Below are 17,573 nucleotides of genomic sequence, written 5' to 3'. Positions count from 1 at the left end.
AAGGGAAATTCCCTAGTCGATGGACTCGTCGCGCGCATAGCTACGCGCAAAAAAAGCGCATAAAAAAGTGCAACAAACAGCAGCACGCATGTACGTATGCGCATATGCGCATGCAGACATGACATTGTAATGTTTGAAACTTTGAGACAGAACTTCTTTCGGTTTCTCCACTGGTGAGCAGCAATGGTGAAGGTTTACGCCGTGCTGTGCCTGCTGGGTCTCAGCATTGCAGTAAGCAATGCCCTGAACAATGGCCTAGTGCGGACGCCTCCGATGGGATGGCTGGCTTGGGAACGTTACAGATGCAACATTGATTGCGAAAAGGAGCCGGATAACTGCATCAACGAAGACCTCTTCCTCCGAATGGCGAATCTGCTCAATGACAACGGCTATGCGGCAGCAGGATATGATCGGGTGAACATTGATGACTGCTGGCCTCTCCACAATCGTGACGAACATGGCCGACTGGTTGCAGATCCAGTCCGTTTCCCCCATGGGATCAAATATCTCGCCGACAAGCTTCACAAAATGAATATGAAACTGGGCATTTACGGAGATTACGGAACAAAGACCTGTGGTGGCTATCCAGGCATGATGGGTTACATTAGAAAGGATAGCGAGACATTTGCCAGCTGGGGAATCGATATGTTGAAGCTGGATGGCTGCTACGCTGACGTCAAGCTGATGAATGAAGGATATGCGGAGGTTACGAGAGCCTTGAACCAGACAGGCCGTGAGATTGTTTACTCCTGCAGCTGGCCGGACTATCAGAGAATTGCAGGGATGAACGTCAGCTACGAGAATGTGGCCAAGCACTGTAATCTGTGGCGCAACTATATCGATATCCAGGACTCGTGGGACAGCGTTACGTCGATCATTGACTTCTACGGCGAGCCGAAAAACTACCGCGACTTTGGCGTCGTGAACGGGCCAGGCCAGTGGAATGATCCCGACATGCTGATACTTGGAGACTATAGCTTGAGTAAAGACCAGAGCATTGCCCAATTTGTGTTCTGGTGCTACTTCTCTGCGCCTCTGTTCATGTCAAACGATCTGGCGAAGATTCAAGATTGGACGAAAGAGATTCTTCTGAACGCCGACTTGATCGCAATCAACCAGGACCCACTTGGACGCATGGCACAGCGCGTGTCGGCGAGCGGAGGACGTGAGATCTGGCGCAAGGAACTTGCCGATGGATCCGTTGGTGTTATCCTATGGAACCGCAGTACCTATGGCACGCCCGTCCTAATGACTGTGACCTTCGCAGAGGTATGTTCTACACTGTGGTGATACCCACACAAGTATGCATGGCATGTATGCACTCTTTAGTCTTTACCTTGCGCAAGGCATATACCATAAAATTCCGTTAATGAGCCCCGGGCGTATACTTTGCAGAGCGTCAAAACCGGGCGTATATTTGGGCATGGGCTTATTTTAGGGCATGGGCGTTATTTCGGACGCAATCTGCAGAAGATCAATCTATCAGCAACCCACTAGTTTCAGTGAACCACCATTCACACTGAGCGCGGTACAGGTACATCAAACCATAGCTGGAAATTTGGTCGTAACCAAGAATGTAGCGATAAATTACAGATTTGATAGGTAAACCACTTGCTATGGTAAGTACAAGGCTCAACAGGTACTGGCATGGCTGAAAACGCCTACAGCTGTTCTACAGTTTGTACGCGAACGCACGCTCGCACGCTGGTCATTTTGAGTCCACTTTACACCCTGGGCTTATTTCGGGCATGGGCGCTAAAACGGACTTGAAGTGTACACCGCCTAAAACTGGGCTTATTATCGGACATGGGCGTTATTTAGGGTGGGCTTATTTACGGAATTTTACGGTATGGGAGGGCATGTGAACAGGACTACCATTGCCAAGTAGTTGGCCAGTCAAACACTTCACTGAATGAGAAGCATTTTCGAGAATTAATCCTGACCTGTTGTTGAAAACCCCATCTTGGGATTACAGTAAGTTAACGTAATTACCCAGATGCTAGTATCGAGAAAGATCTGTTCATCTGTGAATCAGGTGTCTTACTTTCCGCGTGCAGAGGTATTGCTGTAGGGCGGGGAATATTCTACAGGATAGTGATGGAACGTATTACGGGCAGAGGCGCATCCAGCAAGCTTTATTTTCGTATCTCCTTCCCAGACCAGGCAGGGATCTTCCCTGGAGTATTTTCCACGGACGTATGCTGGGCGTACATGTGAACTGTACACTAACTTCTTGTGTACATTATCGAAACTTTCGATTTACTGTATTCAAGACTGTGTTCACCAGGCTGGGCATTTCTTGGACTACACTTTCTTTGGTATGCACCTTGCGGTATGCTGCCTTGCCTGATTCAGTGTGTGCTCTCTCTCTTTTTTTGCCGTAGGTTGGACTGTCCGCGGGCCGTACCTATTGTATCAGGGACCTGGTTACACACGTCAATAGTCACGCGACCACCTCATTCTCCACTTACGTCAACCCTGCTGGCGGTGTGATCGCTTTGAAAGTCAGCCAAGCTTGCTAGCTTTGGTTTGATGTGCTGTTCCGTGCTCTTTGAGTCATAGACCCATGTGGGTTAGTAAGTGCAGTGCCCTTGGTGCAGGTTGGTGTGTTCTGCAAGCTGCAGGTGCAGCATGAGTACTTGTGTTGTACTGCTTTGAATTGAAGACATTTTGGAATATCATGTTGAAAGGCCTTTCAGCTTACTGGTACAAGCTGTTGTTTTTGCAGCGATGCTTGTTAGCAAGGTCTTGTACTGCCATGATGTAAAGCACCCAACGACATATGCACTTACTAGTGCATAATCTAGATTCAAATTGTTTGTTTTTTAATGGTGTTTTTCTTCTGTGCATATTTCCATCTTGAGTTTCAAGTACTTCCAAGATCTTGACACTGGCTGGTTTGTGGTGCAGAGTTGGGTACTGAGAGCACCAGTGTGTGTGTGTGTGTGTGTGCGTGCGTGCGTGCGTGCGTGCATGATGAAATCGGTGCGGTGCCCACATTTGCTTGCCGTGGTGTGTGTGTGTGTGCACAAGCTGTTGCATGTTTGCCTACTTTGGACGTGGCTCGTCTCGATGATGGACTGTGTTGAATCCAGGAGTGATCGCTAGCTACTTCCATGCTGATCTGGGGTGAACAGCAGGGTCGTGGCATCTAGAGAAACGACACAGGATCGTTGTACCCAAAACGATGTGCGTTTCGATCCCAGATTTTAAGCGCCCCTATACTCGTTTGTCGATTTTTGTGTTTCTTCATGCCGGTCGGCGAAAATGCAGTCGATGGGTACTATTAGAGGGTTCATAAAGGCATTCGTCTGGGGTGAAGTCGGGGTTCTCCCCACTGCGTTGCATTTTGCATGGCAAAAAGGTTTTGGAAAATGGGGAAATGGTTATGGGTTGACTGTTTCCCCTGCCCGCTCCCCCCACTATTTTGGCCTGGTTAGAACCCTGATGTAAGGTGCATACCACGTTTTTTTTGCGATTTTCCATGGGGACAAGCCTTGACTTGCTGACCCCAAGCATGGCCCAGACGAGTGATGTCTGCTGCAAGTGTGTTTAAATCTGCCCTGCCCCGAGGCCCACTGTAACGGGCAGCCTGGGAGGGAAGTCTGTATTGTTCAGTGTTGCAGCCGCCCATGTCATCTCCCTTGTGAACACCTGCCTGAGTGTGATCACTGCTTATCCGGGCCAAGAAGTCTAGATTGGTCACGGGTCAGCTCCAAGTCCAAGAGTCCACCCTCCCCCTGTGAAATACATGTGCAGTGCTGGCCAAAGAAATCCAACCTCATGAATAAAGTAGCGCCGCGTTCGAGTGTACAGAACAGTGTTTGTAGTGCTAGGGCTGCGTAGCGCCCGGCAATGCTGTTTTATTCATGAGGTTGGATTTCTTTGGCCAGTACTGTACTACGAAGAAGTTACTAGTACTCAGTAGTAGTCAGAATGCTACAGTCCCCAAGTATTAGTTACCATGGTTACAATACAGTCCCAAGTATTAGTTACAATACAGTACTGTCGGTCGCCGAAGAACTGGGGGTGTCAGCCTCCTACTTCTAGCCTAGACCGTTCCTATTTTCATGTCGATGCATAGTTGAGTCACGGTGTACTGATACATTGGTACTCGTATGCTGTGCTTGGTAAAATTCTAGCCTGGCCGTTCTTCGGCGCTACCCGACAGCACTGTAGGGAGGTTTAGCTCTAGCAATTACGTGTGAAAATCCGCATGCCGTACGCGCCGGGAGAGGGCAACTTTCATACGTAATTCTCTCTACGGATTTCCGTAGGAAAGCTCTTTCCTATGTTGAAATACTTTTCGCATTTCCTGATTTATCCATGGCAGCGTTCAAGCCGCGCGAAACACAAGGTACACAGAAAACAAAATGAAAAACGTGGTTTCGGTTCATGCTGCGTGCGGTGCACCGGTGGTCGCATACAGCCAACGCGTCTCCAAAGCAACAAGGCATGTTTAGCAGTCGTGGAGAAATCAAGTACGAGAGCAAAACCCAAAAGCGCTGATTTCTACGTAAGAAAATTAGATGCAGTTCTTACGTCATTTTCATACGCAATTCCTTAAATCAAAAAAAAGTTGGGTCTGTCCGGGATTTGAACCCGGGACCTCTCGCACCCTAAGCGAGAATCATACCCCTAGACCAACAGACCAACACATAACTAAGAAACTACAAACCCAGACCACAATCCAGAAAGATATCCCATGTACATGTACCGTAAAATCCCGCCAGAGCGCCCCGTCTCTCCCATCCGCCCCTCCCTGACTTCTTGTCAGGGACGTGATTGATTGTATCCTCGTGTGACTCTATCGCAGTCTGTGATGCTGTACTGCACTGCAGACGCGTGCTCGACCCCGCTAGAAATGTACGCAACAATGCCCACCCTCCTGACCAGGGATCGCACAAACCCTGCGTTTTGTCGGGTCTGTTCGACTCCTGGCTCTTGACCTTTGGTCGGTGTACGAGATGCACAAACAGTTTTTCGTAGGGTGAGTACTTTTTTATGTAGCACTGGATGCGGCAAGTAGGACTCGCCCATCCGCCCCTCCCCACCCGAAGCGTCGAGGAGGTAGGGGCGCTCTGGCGGGATTTTACGGTATAGGCAAGAGTACATAACCCCCCCCCAAGAGTGTGCAACTCCCACATACCCTGCTGTCCCGACACAATTTCAAGGTGACGTCATTATTAATGATGCAATGCTCCTTGCACCAGTGATTTACAACATGAGTACGGGTGTCAACGCATCACACGTTTTTTTCTTTGTACAGGATCAGATGGACTTTGGTGCACCACAGGTTCCGGATTCGTTTGATAATCCGTGTGCAGTGCGCATTGCATCATAAAAATGACGTCAACTTGAAATTCTGTCGGTACAGCACCCATAGTCGAGTTGCACACTCTTGGGGGGTTATGTATTCTTGGCATAGGCCTATGCTGAAGGTCCATCGTACCTCTAAAAATCCCCCACCACATGACAAGATACGAAACCTGCACTGAATACCTCGACTGTGCACACACTGGCAGGTAGTTTGCGAAGACAATATCTTGTACATTGTACGTCCATTGCGACGCTGGCTGCAAGAGTATGACTACCCCCGGGCCATACACGCCTGTATCAAATCCGTGCACGGACATAGCAGTTACCAGCATCTCACAATTCCGGCTCCCGTGTGGCATTCACCATGTTCACCCATGTGGCATGACTTCATAATGTTGTCAGAAAATGTAGATTACTTTGTTGCTATATCTGTGGTGCCTGGCCCGCCCCGCATAGCAGCCAATTAATATTTGCCATGCGTGGACACCGGGAGCCAAATATGGCTATGCTGATTACGTCTGACCGGGATTACAGCTGAGAAGCATCGGGGATCATTACATACTAGGATGTGTAGCCCAGCATACTGACAGAGTCTGCCGATCACGATAAAGATGTCTTGACATTGTGGAATGCTGAAATGCAGTCCAGGCTGAGTGACTGCCATCCGGAATCTTAGCGTGTGTGTGTGTGTCAGTATGCCTGACCATGCAGACGGGTGGCAGTGAAGAGATAACACCAACCAGTGCCTGAGTCTGAGCTATTACAGTATTAGGTGAACTATCACAGTACACAGTGACACCATGTGGCCCAGGCTCTGGTGTGTTGTATGCCGTAGGCTGCAAGCGAACATGACAGAATAGGTCAGTCCAATGGCAATGATGACGCAGTGCAACGCACCTTCCCGGTTTGATCAGCACTGGGACAGCTGGACCAAATACTCAGCATCAGCTCGGTCGCAGTGGTTTTGACTTTTGAGACTTATCCCTTATCGCCCCCACCATTAGGCACTGCATCTGCCGCTGGATTATTCCGGGTGTAAGTAGCCATTGTGAGTATCAAAGCGAAGTGCCAAGACGAAAATTCGCTCTAGTTGTTTTTGTAAGTACAGCATTATGCAACAGCCAATCTCAGTACTAATATCGCATGTGTGTTTTGGCAAGGCAAACTCCCAGCATGCAGCTGCATGTACCATAATCACAGCCATATTCACAGCAGGCAGATACACCCCATGACTGCTCACCTACGTACAAAACAATAGGACCAATGTCGTGAACTGGGAACATTACTTGAACCCCTAATACCATTTCCGCCACGGGCAGGTTCCCAGCAAGCCCTCGATTTCATCACACACTATCTGACCCGCAACCATGGTAACTGCTACATTCACTTCGAAGTACATTACCGGTATATTGAATTCATATCAGATACCCGGTTGGTAACATGCCAGTACTGGAGAATCAAGGCCCCATTACATCACCAGTAAAAATAGGCCGATAGAAACCACCCAAACATGCAATGCCTGACTAGCTTGCTCAAGTAATTAGTTGCTGTGATGACGGGGAAAGCCCTGTCAACCGCAAATGCACAATGCCATCTGCAGTGGATGCATCGTGCCGGCAAGCCAGGTCTTCTCTACACGTGGAAGCATCTCCGCACCGTGACATGTTACACCATGTCACTGTTATTCAGAGCAGTCACGTGGCAGGCTGAATCATGTTCTCTGACGCAGCGCCTGGACCAGTCCACTATGCCTCGATTCCCTAAGAGTCCCTGGAGGATATTTAATGTTTTGGTGTTCAACTTGAAGTTGTCAGCGGTTACCAACTTCCAGAGAAACACTGTACGTGTACTTGTATGTTTCCTGCAGCGGCGAGCCAGTTGCCCCACTCAGACGAACAGCAGACACTGATACTCAGACTTCTAGACTTAACCACCGCTCCACCAACTGGCACGTAGCAGCCACCAAGCCCCACTGAATGCTATATCGGAAGCCATCAGCTGAATGGAAAAAGTTCAAGGTGAGTGTCCAGATTTCACATCTACGGATATTTCACCTGCACACGTCACTCATCTTGATATTTGAACAGTTGACAAGCACGACTCAAACTTTGCGCCATACTTCTGCAAACCTGGCCTGGCCCCAAATCAAGTTGATCCAGCTTGTCCGATTACGGCATCCAGCTACCAAGAACGTCTTGGCATATCCAATGAGATCACGGGCACTTTGGTCGCCCCTCAAGATGCATCATGGTCTGAACTACATGTATGCCGGTGCTCCATTCAAACTATCATCTTGCCCCAACGCACGACATGATGCGTAAGACTTAGCCGTGACGCATCAGTCATCAGACCACTGAAGCACAGACATGACCATGGCAATACATGTACTGTGCTGTGATCCAGACAGTTAGTGGCAGGCTGCCCATGACACCAACCCTGTCCGGCTTTGACATCTTCGGAGTGAAGCCCTTTAATTCTGTGGGCACTGAGCTGTCAATCTTGCCAGTTGGTATCCTCCAGCACAAGCCTACACTTCGTTGTGATAACCTACTTGTAACAGATGGCCATCCTGATAAAAGCAACATATCAACGCCTGCACTTCAAATAGGTCGTACTTTTGGCATGTTAGCAACATCTGCGTTACGTTGGCATCACCTAAGGACCTGGCGGCAGTTGGAGACTGTTGCATGTTTGAAATTTGAAAGCCATAAGGGGCAGTCTGTGTTGCGTTGGCATCACTAAGGACCCGATGGCAGTTGGAGACCGTTGTTTGGAAATCGAAGTCCATAAGGGGCAATACACTTTCCCAGGTGTATTATTGTCAGCACAAGAATGAACTACAAAAGAATACGGTGGTAATCATGGCAACCAACCTAGCACAACACATGCATGCTACCCACACAGACTGTAGCTCTGCCGTTGTTGTTTGTATGTACTTGCACTAGCTCGACGTGCACTCGGAACGCTGTTACCGTACCCACAATGTATTTGAGCAGAGACTCAGAAATTTAAATTACCTGTGAACACCTGTCCCAAAGGTTTGTCGACCTATGCACTATGATCAGTGGATGCACGCGAATCATGGGCAAGCAAAGAGCCTTGCTTGTATAATCCACTGGTGTGAATGGGTCAAAAAGCTTCACTGAGGAAAACCCCATGAAGACTGTATCACCGAATGAGCTGGCTACGGTTAGTTCTAGCCAAAGGGGGGGGGGGGGGTAGGGGGCGCAGCACCTTCCCCCCCCCCCCCCACTTATTCGTCAATGACTTATGTTTGTGTCTTTTCATGCCATTCAACGAAAATGCGGTCTCTAGTCACTACTAGAGGGTTCACAATGGCACATTTGTGTGGAGTGAAGTCGGGGGTTCATCCCAGAACTTTGCATTTGGCATGGCAAGACACTTTTGGAAAACGGAACAATGGGTTACGAGGCAACTGTTTCCCCTGCCCCCCTCCCCCCCCCCCCCCCCCACTATTCTTCCCTGGCTAGACGTGACTCTGCATACGCATGCTCAGCTGTCAGTGACTTCTTTGCTAGCACATTGCTGCATTAGCTATTATTACTATTGGTGTACTAGCTGTGCTAGTACTTGTTAGCAACAATCCGAACTAGCGCACACACTGCACTGCATTGCTTTGTACTGCATTCAAGACTGACGTCATGCGCTTTGTTTTGCTGCGTAATCACAAATGGCACCAGCCCATTTTTGCGGAAAAGAAAAACAAATCTTGCTTGCCCTGTTGTGCTCTTCCAGACAACGGATCGTGCTTCAGCAGTGTTTCTTTTCCCACCATCCCTCCCTATCCAACTTATTCACACCATCATAATATTATCGTACCCACTAACCGGGTCCACTCTCACAACTGGTGTTATCTAGCTATTTGCTGCGGCTCTGCCTTGCGCTATATTACATCCATTTAGCATTGCAGCTCTACGTTGAGCTAACAGCAGCTCTACTTTGAGCTAACAGCAGCTCTACTTTGAGCTAACAGCAGCTCTACTTTGAGCTAACCGCAGCTCTACTTTGAGCTAACCGCAGCTCTACTTTGAGCTAACAGCAGCTCTACTTTGAGCTAACAGCAGCTCTACTTTGAGCTAACCGCAGCTCTACTTTGAGCTAACCGCAGCTCTACTTTGAGCTAACAGCAGCTCTACTTTGAGCTAACAGCAGCTCTACCTTGAGCTAACAGCAGCTCTACTTTGAGCTAACAGCAGCTCTACTTTGAGCTAACAGCAGCTCTACTTTGAGCTAACAGCAGCTCTACTTTGAGCTAATCGCAGCTCTACTTTGAGCTAACAGCAGCTCTACTTTGAGCTAACCGCAGCTCTACTTTGAGCTAACCGCAGCTCTACTTTGAGCTAACCGCAGCTCTACTTTGAGCTAACAGCAGCTCTGCTCTGAGCTAACACCAGCTCTACTTTGAGCTTCAAACCAGTTGTTTCGAAACCAGCACTCCTCAATCCAAAGATGCCTCTTTGTTGACTTGTTTGTGTGAGGGATGGGGCTAACATCTATAATCAAGTTTACGTCTGATAACCTCCTGCTGTCTGTTCTGGGGGGGGGGGGGGGGGGGGAGGGGGGGGGGGAGGTACAGTCAACTTCGCGAATAACGACTGCGGATATAAAGACAATTCACCAATAACGACAGCATTTCCATGCCCAGAGCAAAGTACCATCTAACTGTAATACATACATGTATAATGAGACTTCGGGTATAAGGACACTTCGCGAATAAGGACACTTTTCTGATGCCCCGCCGAGTGTCGTTATACGCAAAGTTGACTGTAACCACACTAGTTGGAAATAATTGGGAGGTTTGTGGCATTGCCACCTCATGCAAGGCTATGCACACCTGTACCAATGGTAGTATCCTGTGACGACCATTCATTTTTTTTAAATGAATACTGTACTTCAGTAGTAGTTGTCAACTTTTTCAAGTACATAATGATTAGGTAGTTTTAGAACCCGTGACCCTTCATCGCGGAATATTATTTCAGTCAAAGAGATATCGAACCGCTAGCATCATGAACATTTGCGTCACTACCAATGCTTTCTGTCACTTACCTGGTATGCTGGCTGCGTCACGCTGCGCACTCCACTCCCCATGCGCCCAAGCTGGTCTCGTGAGGCTTCTTTGCACGCAGGTGCAGGTGGGGCGCGAAGCATCATCTGAGCAGCACGATGGCAAAATGACTGGACTGATTTTTGCCGGGTATTTCCTTGATTTCAGTTGAGCGGAGCGCGAACAGTTGTGAATATTAATACCTGCATGCCCTAGGAGTCCACGTCGTCGCCGTCGGTGGTCCAGTTTTCTGTCTGTGTCCCTTGCTACATCCTCAAATGCAAGCGCTCTTCCCGGAGTGAAGCAAAGCAAAGTTAGGACCGCGAATATCAACACTGCCCTATCAGTGCATCACTATCAGTATCTCCTTCCTTCTCATTCCTAGATTTCGAGCTTCCGGACATCAGCTCTGATCACTTGCCGCGGTGCAGCCACACTTGTGACTTATACTAGTTATAGACAGATCAGTAGGTGGATACCCCCAGTCTGACCCGTAGGAGAAAGACCATCTGAATCACGGTGCGCTGAGCAGCATCGAGTAAACAAATGGCTGTTCAGCTTATGCCGTGCTCTTTCCGTTCATCTGCGCAACAAGTGCAACAGCAGCGATTGGCAGTGGGGCATTCTGCAGCTGAAAAACATTTCGTCAACCGGCAGCAGCCGGGACAGCTAACCGCGTGTGGTGGAAGCACTGTGGTTGCTCTGATCACTACTAGAAGTCCGGACAGATCTGCTATGATGGCACGATCGTGCCTACACCACTCTTGTAGCGTCGACGGCGAAGAGCAGATTCCGCGCTACGAGAATTTAGACGTGCTCGGTCAGGCTCTGCCAGAAGATCTCTTGGAGACTCAGTTTTCGGAAATCCAACCGGCTTATGTTACACTTCTGCAAGGAGCATCGCAGGGAGAGAACACAGCAAGGTATGTTGCCGTACACGGACGGTGTATTCTACAATGTAGTTTTGTCTTCAAATATCGTGGCGATTATATTTTGCTGTGCGCGCGAAGACCTGTTTCTGAGCGATTTTCTGCTTCTACTGTTCTAGCGCTACATGCGCCAAGGCGGTGGTGCGGCGCTGTTTGCTAAAGAATGTACATATATGTGGAGTGTTACAATAATTGTAGTTGTACACCTCTCACACATCGTGTAGATGTAATAGCCGTGTGGTGACTGATGGCAGAATAGATTGGTAATACTTATTGATGTGTACTAGTAAGTCAATTTCATTTTGTGATTTTGGCCACCACTTTGTCAAGTAATTAGTTTCACGCTCTAACTGACTGCCTGGTCAGTTTTGTGCGCAGGGCAGTTTGCTAGGCGCTAAGTCCATGCTACTGCAATGGCTATGATCTATTTTCGAGAGGTGCAAACTGGCACGCGTATTTCCCCGGTGTTGTGCGTTTGTGGGATTCGCCATAAGTGCTTTGGCAGTTAGAACAATGCATTCACTAATCAATATTCTCTGTACACGCTGGCAGTCTCCTTTCGTGTTTGTTTGCCAGGATTTGTTTGACCATGGGATCATAGGGTCTCGCTTATGTAATTACGTAACTGTGTTATGTTGTTGTTTATACTCAATGTAGTGTGGCGACAGATGAAGAACGGCCTCCAGCTCCACTGCCGAACGAGAGAAACTTCCTGGACGATTTGGTGATACAGGTGAGTGAGGGCGGATTTCGGTCTGGGCATTACTGGGAAGTTTATCATCGCCAGTTGTGTCACTCTGCACAGATACGTGTCTCCCAAGTCCCAGCAGCTGCATGTAGTGAAATATGACTGTACATATTATTATGTGTATGCAGTACTACTGGTATACTTTTGTAAAAAATAAATAAAAAAATAAACTTATGTGCCTTTGGCTTTTGCTGCATGCTGGTCATGGCTGAGCTGGCTAGTGGCTACTAGTACTAGTACAGAAGTAGTACGTGCAACGTGCGTCCTCTCATTTCCTCTTACCAATTAGACCATTCATTGTTCTAAGTATTTACCTTGAACTGTATGAGAATAGAAACCTGATTGATGGTGTGCATGCACTGGGTCATCCCACCAAGCTAGTAGTGTGACACATGCGTGTAGTAGATCTACAGTGTAGCGGGACTCCCTGATGGCAGTGTGCACCTCTGGCTTTTCTTGCCTACTTACCTTGAGTGCTCGCCTTCAAACCCACTTTCCTCTGCTGTCACCAAATGAATGAGTTGGCATACAACCAAGCATCACACATGAATGTAGAAAGAAATATCTGCAATAAATTAATACCAATGTATGATGGTTCACAGATGGAGTGCCAATGTTTGCCGCATAGTTGAGGTTGACAGTGCACTGGGCCTGGCCTGCCTCAGCCTCAGGTTGTATGCACCCTGTCAAACTACCCATCAACTGCTTTAGATAGGCTGACACTGCACAGACTCACAAGTGTCACAGCAATATACTACTAGGAAAGCCGGGGACTTCAGTGTAGACCCCCATCCTTATGACGATAAGGCCTCAGTGGTCAGGATCTAGGAGAAGTGTGGACAGCATGCGGCTGCGGAGGCAAACTGCGTCATTACTGGTTAGACGTGTTGACAGGGGTCGTGTGCAGCCTTCACCACAGCTATGGAGCTGCAGCCAGTTGGGTCCTTGTACTTACTAAGATTCCTAGGTGTTATGGGGTGACCTGCTATCCATGATGTCCCTATCTGAGCTACGTAAAACTGTATGACAAACTCAATTATTATAACTGTAGGATGTTGGAGATTGGCAGTGCGCGCTCTAGAACTCTGGGCTAACCCAACAGTGCTACCAGCCATGCCGCACTGCTCAGTGTTGCTGCCTTACTGGGATTGCGGCAGTGCACACTGTGCAACACAACTAAGCCCTATACATGTACTGACAGAGCCTCAGTCAGTCATGATAGCCCTGGACTAGCTCATGATGATGCACTAATGCAACACAACAAAGCCTTACGCAGTACGTTCAAGTGTACAACACTACATTCATGATTGCACTGACTGATCAACAAAGCCTAATACTGACTACTGCTCTGGTGACAATCCTGGTGTGAGGAGGAATTGGCTGCAAGTTCCTTTGCAACCTGTCATTGTCCTGGGATATCTGGTGGAGTGGTGGCAACTGAGGCCATATGCATTAACCCTGATGGTCCAGTCAACTGAGGCACACTATAGAATACATTGTCCCAGTTAACCATGAAAGGGGAGGGTCAATATAATTCCATTGATCTTCCAATAGGGAAACAGGCAAAGTGCACTGGGAGTACTGGGAGTACTGGGAGTACTGCTGCACTGGGAGCACTGGGAGTACTGCTGCCTAACAAAACAGTAGACTTCCAGTGAAGAGCTAGCTTATTACTCGTGACATTATTTGAAGCCTTATGTGCACTCAGATGCTGAGCTATTGCTGGCCTCCTGAGTCAAGGCCGCATAATTATAATGTTTGGAGATGGAAATGTATAAATTGTTCTCTCCCTGTGTGTGTTTTGATTGATGTTCCCTGCATAGAAACTGCAAAGTGTCAAGGAGGCTCCTCCGGTGGACGTCCAGCGGAGGCTTGGTTACGAGGATACGAAACCTAGGCTGCCACAGGCACCATCAGCCTCACGAAGCCCTGGCCGTGCGCAGCGCCCATCGACGGCGCAGAAGCCAAGCCCAAAGGTATCGAGCCGTGCTTCTCCAAAGCTGCCCAAAGAAGCGCCACGGCCGAAACCAAGAGTTAGTGTGCCATCGGAGTCGCTGTCATCCTCCGTAAGTGTACATTTGAAAGCACCAGATAAATAATGGTTACTTTATACTAGCATATGTATGAAACTTGTTTATTGATGCAACAATATGTATGCTGATTTTACTCCAGTGTGCTGATTGTGAGTTCATACAAGAAAGAGGCTCACCCGGTGGGCAGTAGCTACAGCTTAGGTGGAAGACCATCACTATGCAATGGTCAATCACGGATGGCATCATGAATGCATTCCCCTGTTGCTTCTTGTTTTGCTCGGTTCGCAGAAGTCCCGCGGTGTATCGAATGGTGCCCCAGTGGTGTCTTCCAGCATCACACCGCCACAGGCAAGCATCATGACAAGCGGCAACACAGGGCGGCAGCTACTAAAACTGGATGGCGTACCAACAGAGTGGTTTCACGGTGTCATCACCAGAAAGTAAGCATTGTACGACTTGTACTAGACCAGGCCCACGAAGAAACTTGTTCCAACTGTGCGATTTGAAACCATTTTCGCTTCTCATTTAAGAGCTTTTATGAATATGTGGCATTGTAAGCAAACCAAACTGGGGATGAGAGAAATCCACTACCTTCACGTGACTTCTTCCCAACACCAACAGTTCATTGACAGCTTTATTGAAAGTGGTGTGTTCCTTGGGACAGTGTGGGTATCTGTTGGGAAATTGATGTTGCACAGCCTGCCACTGGGCACGTGTGCATGGGGCGTGCCATGCCTCTTATCAACTTGACATGCAGTAATTTGTCACAGGTAATAACAAATACACTCTGTCCTCTTCCCCACTGACTTGCACAGAGAGGCTGATGGTCTACTAAAGGACCAGCCCGTCGGGACATTCTTGGTTCGAATTGGAGAGCGACATCTGGGATACTCCTTGTCTGTGAGGTAAGTCGACGGTGTCACTTGTGCTGCTATATTAATGACGGAGGTCTCTTATACACTTCAAAAGTGTCAGATATTATCTGACACTTTTGAAGTATAAAAAAATTAATATCTCCATTAAAATTTTTGAACTGCTACTGGTGATACTGGTGAGAACTGCTGGTGCATCTAGAATCGAGGGTAGCAGACTTTCTGGCTTGACAACATGCCGCCGGAGAAAAGTCCTACAAGTAGTACGATGAACACGCCATACTAGAGTACCAGCCAGTGATAGCTCTTTGTCGTTGACATTGACTGAGATCACCACAGTCCTGCAATACAGTATGAGCAACATGTCCTGTGCTCGTGGTGCTTGTGTGCATCCTCTCTCCAGGGGCGGTGCGGGAATGAAGCACTTCATGATCACGCAGCGAGACGAGAACGAGTTCCAGTTGGGAACCAATCCGAAAATCCACGCCTCCATGCACGACCTCATCAGCCACTTCTATCAGGTAAGAGGTATGGATAGAGTGCAGGACAGTGGTCAACCCCTGATGTACTACAGTATACAGTATGAATAACACTGATAACTGTGTCAGTGTCTACTAGTAGCTATGGCAGTTGACTAACTACATGTACAGGTTGAAATGCCAAAATACTAGAAGACACCAATACCAGTATGCCAGTCATTTCCAAATTGGGAATCCACGTACACTGCTGCCAATACTGTATTCGGTTGGTCTGACAGTAGCCTCAGTCGCGTCAGTGGGTGGTGTATTTTCGGACGTCGGTTTCCTCGACCCCCCGTGCATACCAATTGCTCCACTGGGGTGCTATTTTGGTGTGTGCATCTGATAAGAATCGCCTCACACCGAACGTTGCACCATGTTGTTTATATGCCTGCTAGCTGAAAACTAGAGTGAACTGCTGATCCTTTCAATGCCTACCAGTACTATACTTCTCGCGAAACAGTTGTTGGCTGACTAGTGCCTTGGCAGCCTGACCAAGTTAGGGCATGTGCTTCCATATTGCATAGATTCCATCCATGCGACACTGCATGCACGCAAGTCGGACAGGTTAATCCCAGGGCAGCAAATAGAATCATTACTCGACATAACGTTACGATGAAGGTGCAGTACATCTCACTTGTATGTATCTTGCACATTTTCTCCATTGCCCCTTCTACAGAACGATCTAAATAGCAGTGGAGACATGCTGACAGAAGGCTTCAATCACGCCACGGCTATGTACTGACCAATTCTTGACAGAACGCATTGTACTTTAAGTTAGCTGGTGATTTTTAATTTTCTTCTGCAGTCCCTTGCTGCTTTCTGACAGGCCTATATTGAATGCATGCATGTGCCAGCCAGTGCAGACCCATTTGCTGTACAACTCACACACGCACACTTACTTCAGTGCACTAATGCAGTCTTCAACATCTTTATCTTATTCCACGAGTAAATCTTGTTAGGACTTTATTTTCACAAATTTCGAATTTCACTTTTGACCTATGCTGCACATTCACACCTAGGCGTTTTTTCCATTTGCTCTTATTGCGTGCAACTGCTTGCACTTGTCCTGCGTAATTTCTCCTGTACATACAGCAGGACATGCGTTGACAGGATAAGAGGACCATGGTACCTTGAAAATGCCCACCTGCACATAACTATCGTCTACATAATTATAATCTTGGTGCCAGTGGTTTTTGTACATTCTATAAAGCATTGCACTTTAATTTACAATACTGCTATGTCTGGCCCTGGCCTTCCTCAATCTGCCTATACACTTCTCCCTTATCACACAAGTATTCTACCCTTGACACGCCAGCTATACATACTCACTGCCGTCTCGAAGAACAGACTAACCATCTGGACGCCTCCTCTCCGCTGCTATATCCAGATTTCTTTGATTCAGCTCAAATTCTATCATAATATCTACAAGCTATAATAAAAAAGTCCAAGTTCTGTCCCTTTGGGAAAACGCGGCCAATAATTCAAAATTCCGCGGCAAATTCTGCGGGGAAAAGGGGGGTTTTCTGCGGCATTTTCTGTGGAACTGGTAAAATCAAAATCTGCGGCACTTTCTGCAAGTTTTCACCCTCCTTGTAGAGGATATGACAACTAGTTGCATGAAGGAGCACTTTTCACACTATCCTTTGCAGTCACAAACTGACATGAGAGTGAAGAATTTTGGAGATCCTGCACTCACCCACACTGGCAAGAGCATAATGTGCTCCAACAGATCGCGAGGTAGTTTTTCTGCTGCTTTCTGAGTAGTAATTTTACTAATTTACCCTGAAAAAGTCAAATTCCGCGGGCAAAAGTGTAGATTCCGTGTTTTCCGCGGGTGATAGCAATTTCTGCGAAATTTGCCGCGACCGCGGAATCGCATTTTTCCAAGGGGACAGTGACCAAGACATGACTGCATGCGACATTGGTAACAGATGCCATGCTTGCCTACGATCCGCAGATCTAAACCAGGGAGTAGTACAATAATGGTATTGTACTACTCCCTGATCTAAACACTCAGAACTTCTTGAAGCTGGAAATGGATGATCAGGTCCCATTAGATTATTATTTTAGTGTTTCAAGCATGTGC

General features: G+C 47.8%; 2 protein-coding genes and 1 non-coding gene across 3 annotated transcripts; 2 read left to right on the top strand and 1 right to left on the bottom strand.

Moving 5' to 3' along the window:
* Nucleotides 1-120: 120 nt before the first annotated feature.
* Nucleotides 121-2,888, top strand: LOC135809436 (alpha-N-acetylgalactosaminidase-like). Its single transcript, XM_065322786.1, has 2 exons — nt 121-1,269; nt 2,385-2,888. The coding sequence occupies exons 1-2, from the start codon at nt 184-186 to the stop codon at nt 2,520-2,522; spliced, it is 1,224 nt and encodes a 407-aa protein (XP_065178858.1). The 5' UTR covers nt 121-183; the 3' UTR covers nt 2,523-2,888.
* A 1,693-nt stretch (nt 2,889-4,581) lies between these two features.
* Trnap-agg (transfer RNA proline (anticodon AGG)) lies at nt 4,582-4,653 on the bottom strand. Its single transcript has one exon. It is a non-coding gene; the product is annotated as a tRNA-Pro (tRNA).
* A 5,909-nt stretch (nt 4,654-10,562) lies between these two features.
* On the top strand, nt 10,563-16,974 carry LOC135809434 (SH2 domain-containing protein 4A-like). The gene is made up of 7 exons (XM_065322785.1): nt 10,563-11,307; nt 11,971-12,046; nt 13,885-14,127; nt 14,383-14,534; nt 14,910-14,999; nt 15,370-15,487; nt 16,164-16,974. The coding sequence occupies exons 1-7, from the start codon at nt 10,931-10,933 to the stop codon at nt 16,227-16,229; spliced, it is 1,122 nt and encodes a 373-aa protein (XP_065178857.1). The 5' UTR covers nt 10,563-10,930; the 3' UTR covers nt 16,230-16,974.
* Nucleotides 16,975-17,573: the final 599 nt, after the last annotated feature.

Source organism: Sycon ciliatum, chromosome 2, assembly GCF_964019385.1.
Source record: "Sycon ciliatum chromosome 2, ocSycCili1.1, whole genome shotgun sequence".
NCBI classification, from domain to species: Eukaryota; Metazoa; Porifera; class Calcarea; order Leucosolenida; family Sycettidae; genus Sycon; species Sycon ciliatum.
Note: the sequence above shows the minus strand (reverse complement) of the source record. Positions and strands in the feature narration are given on the sequence as shown.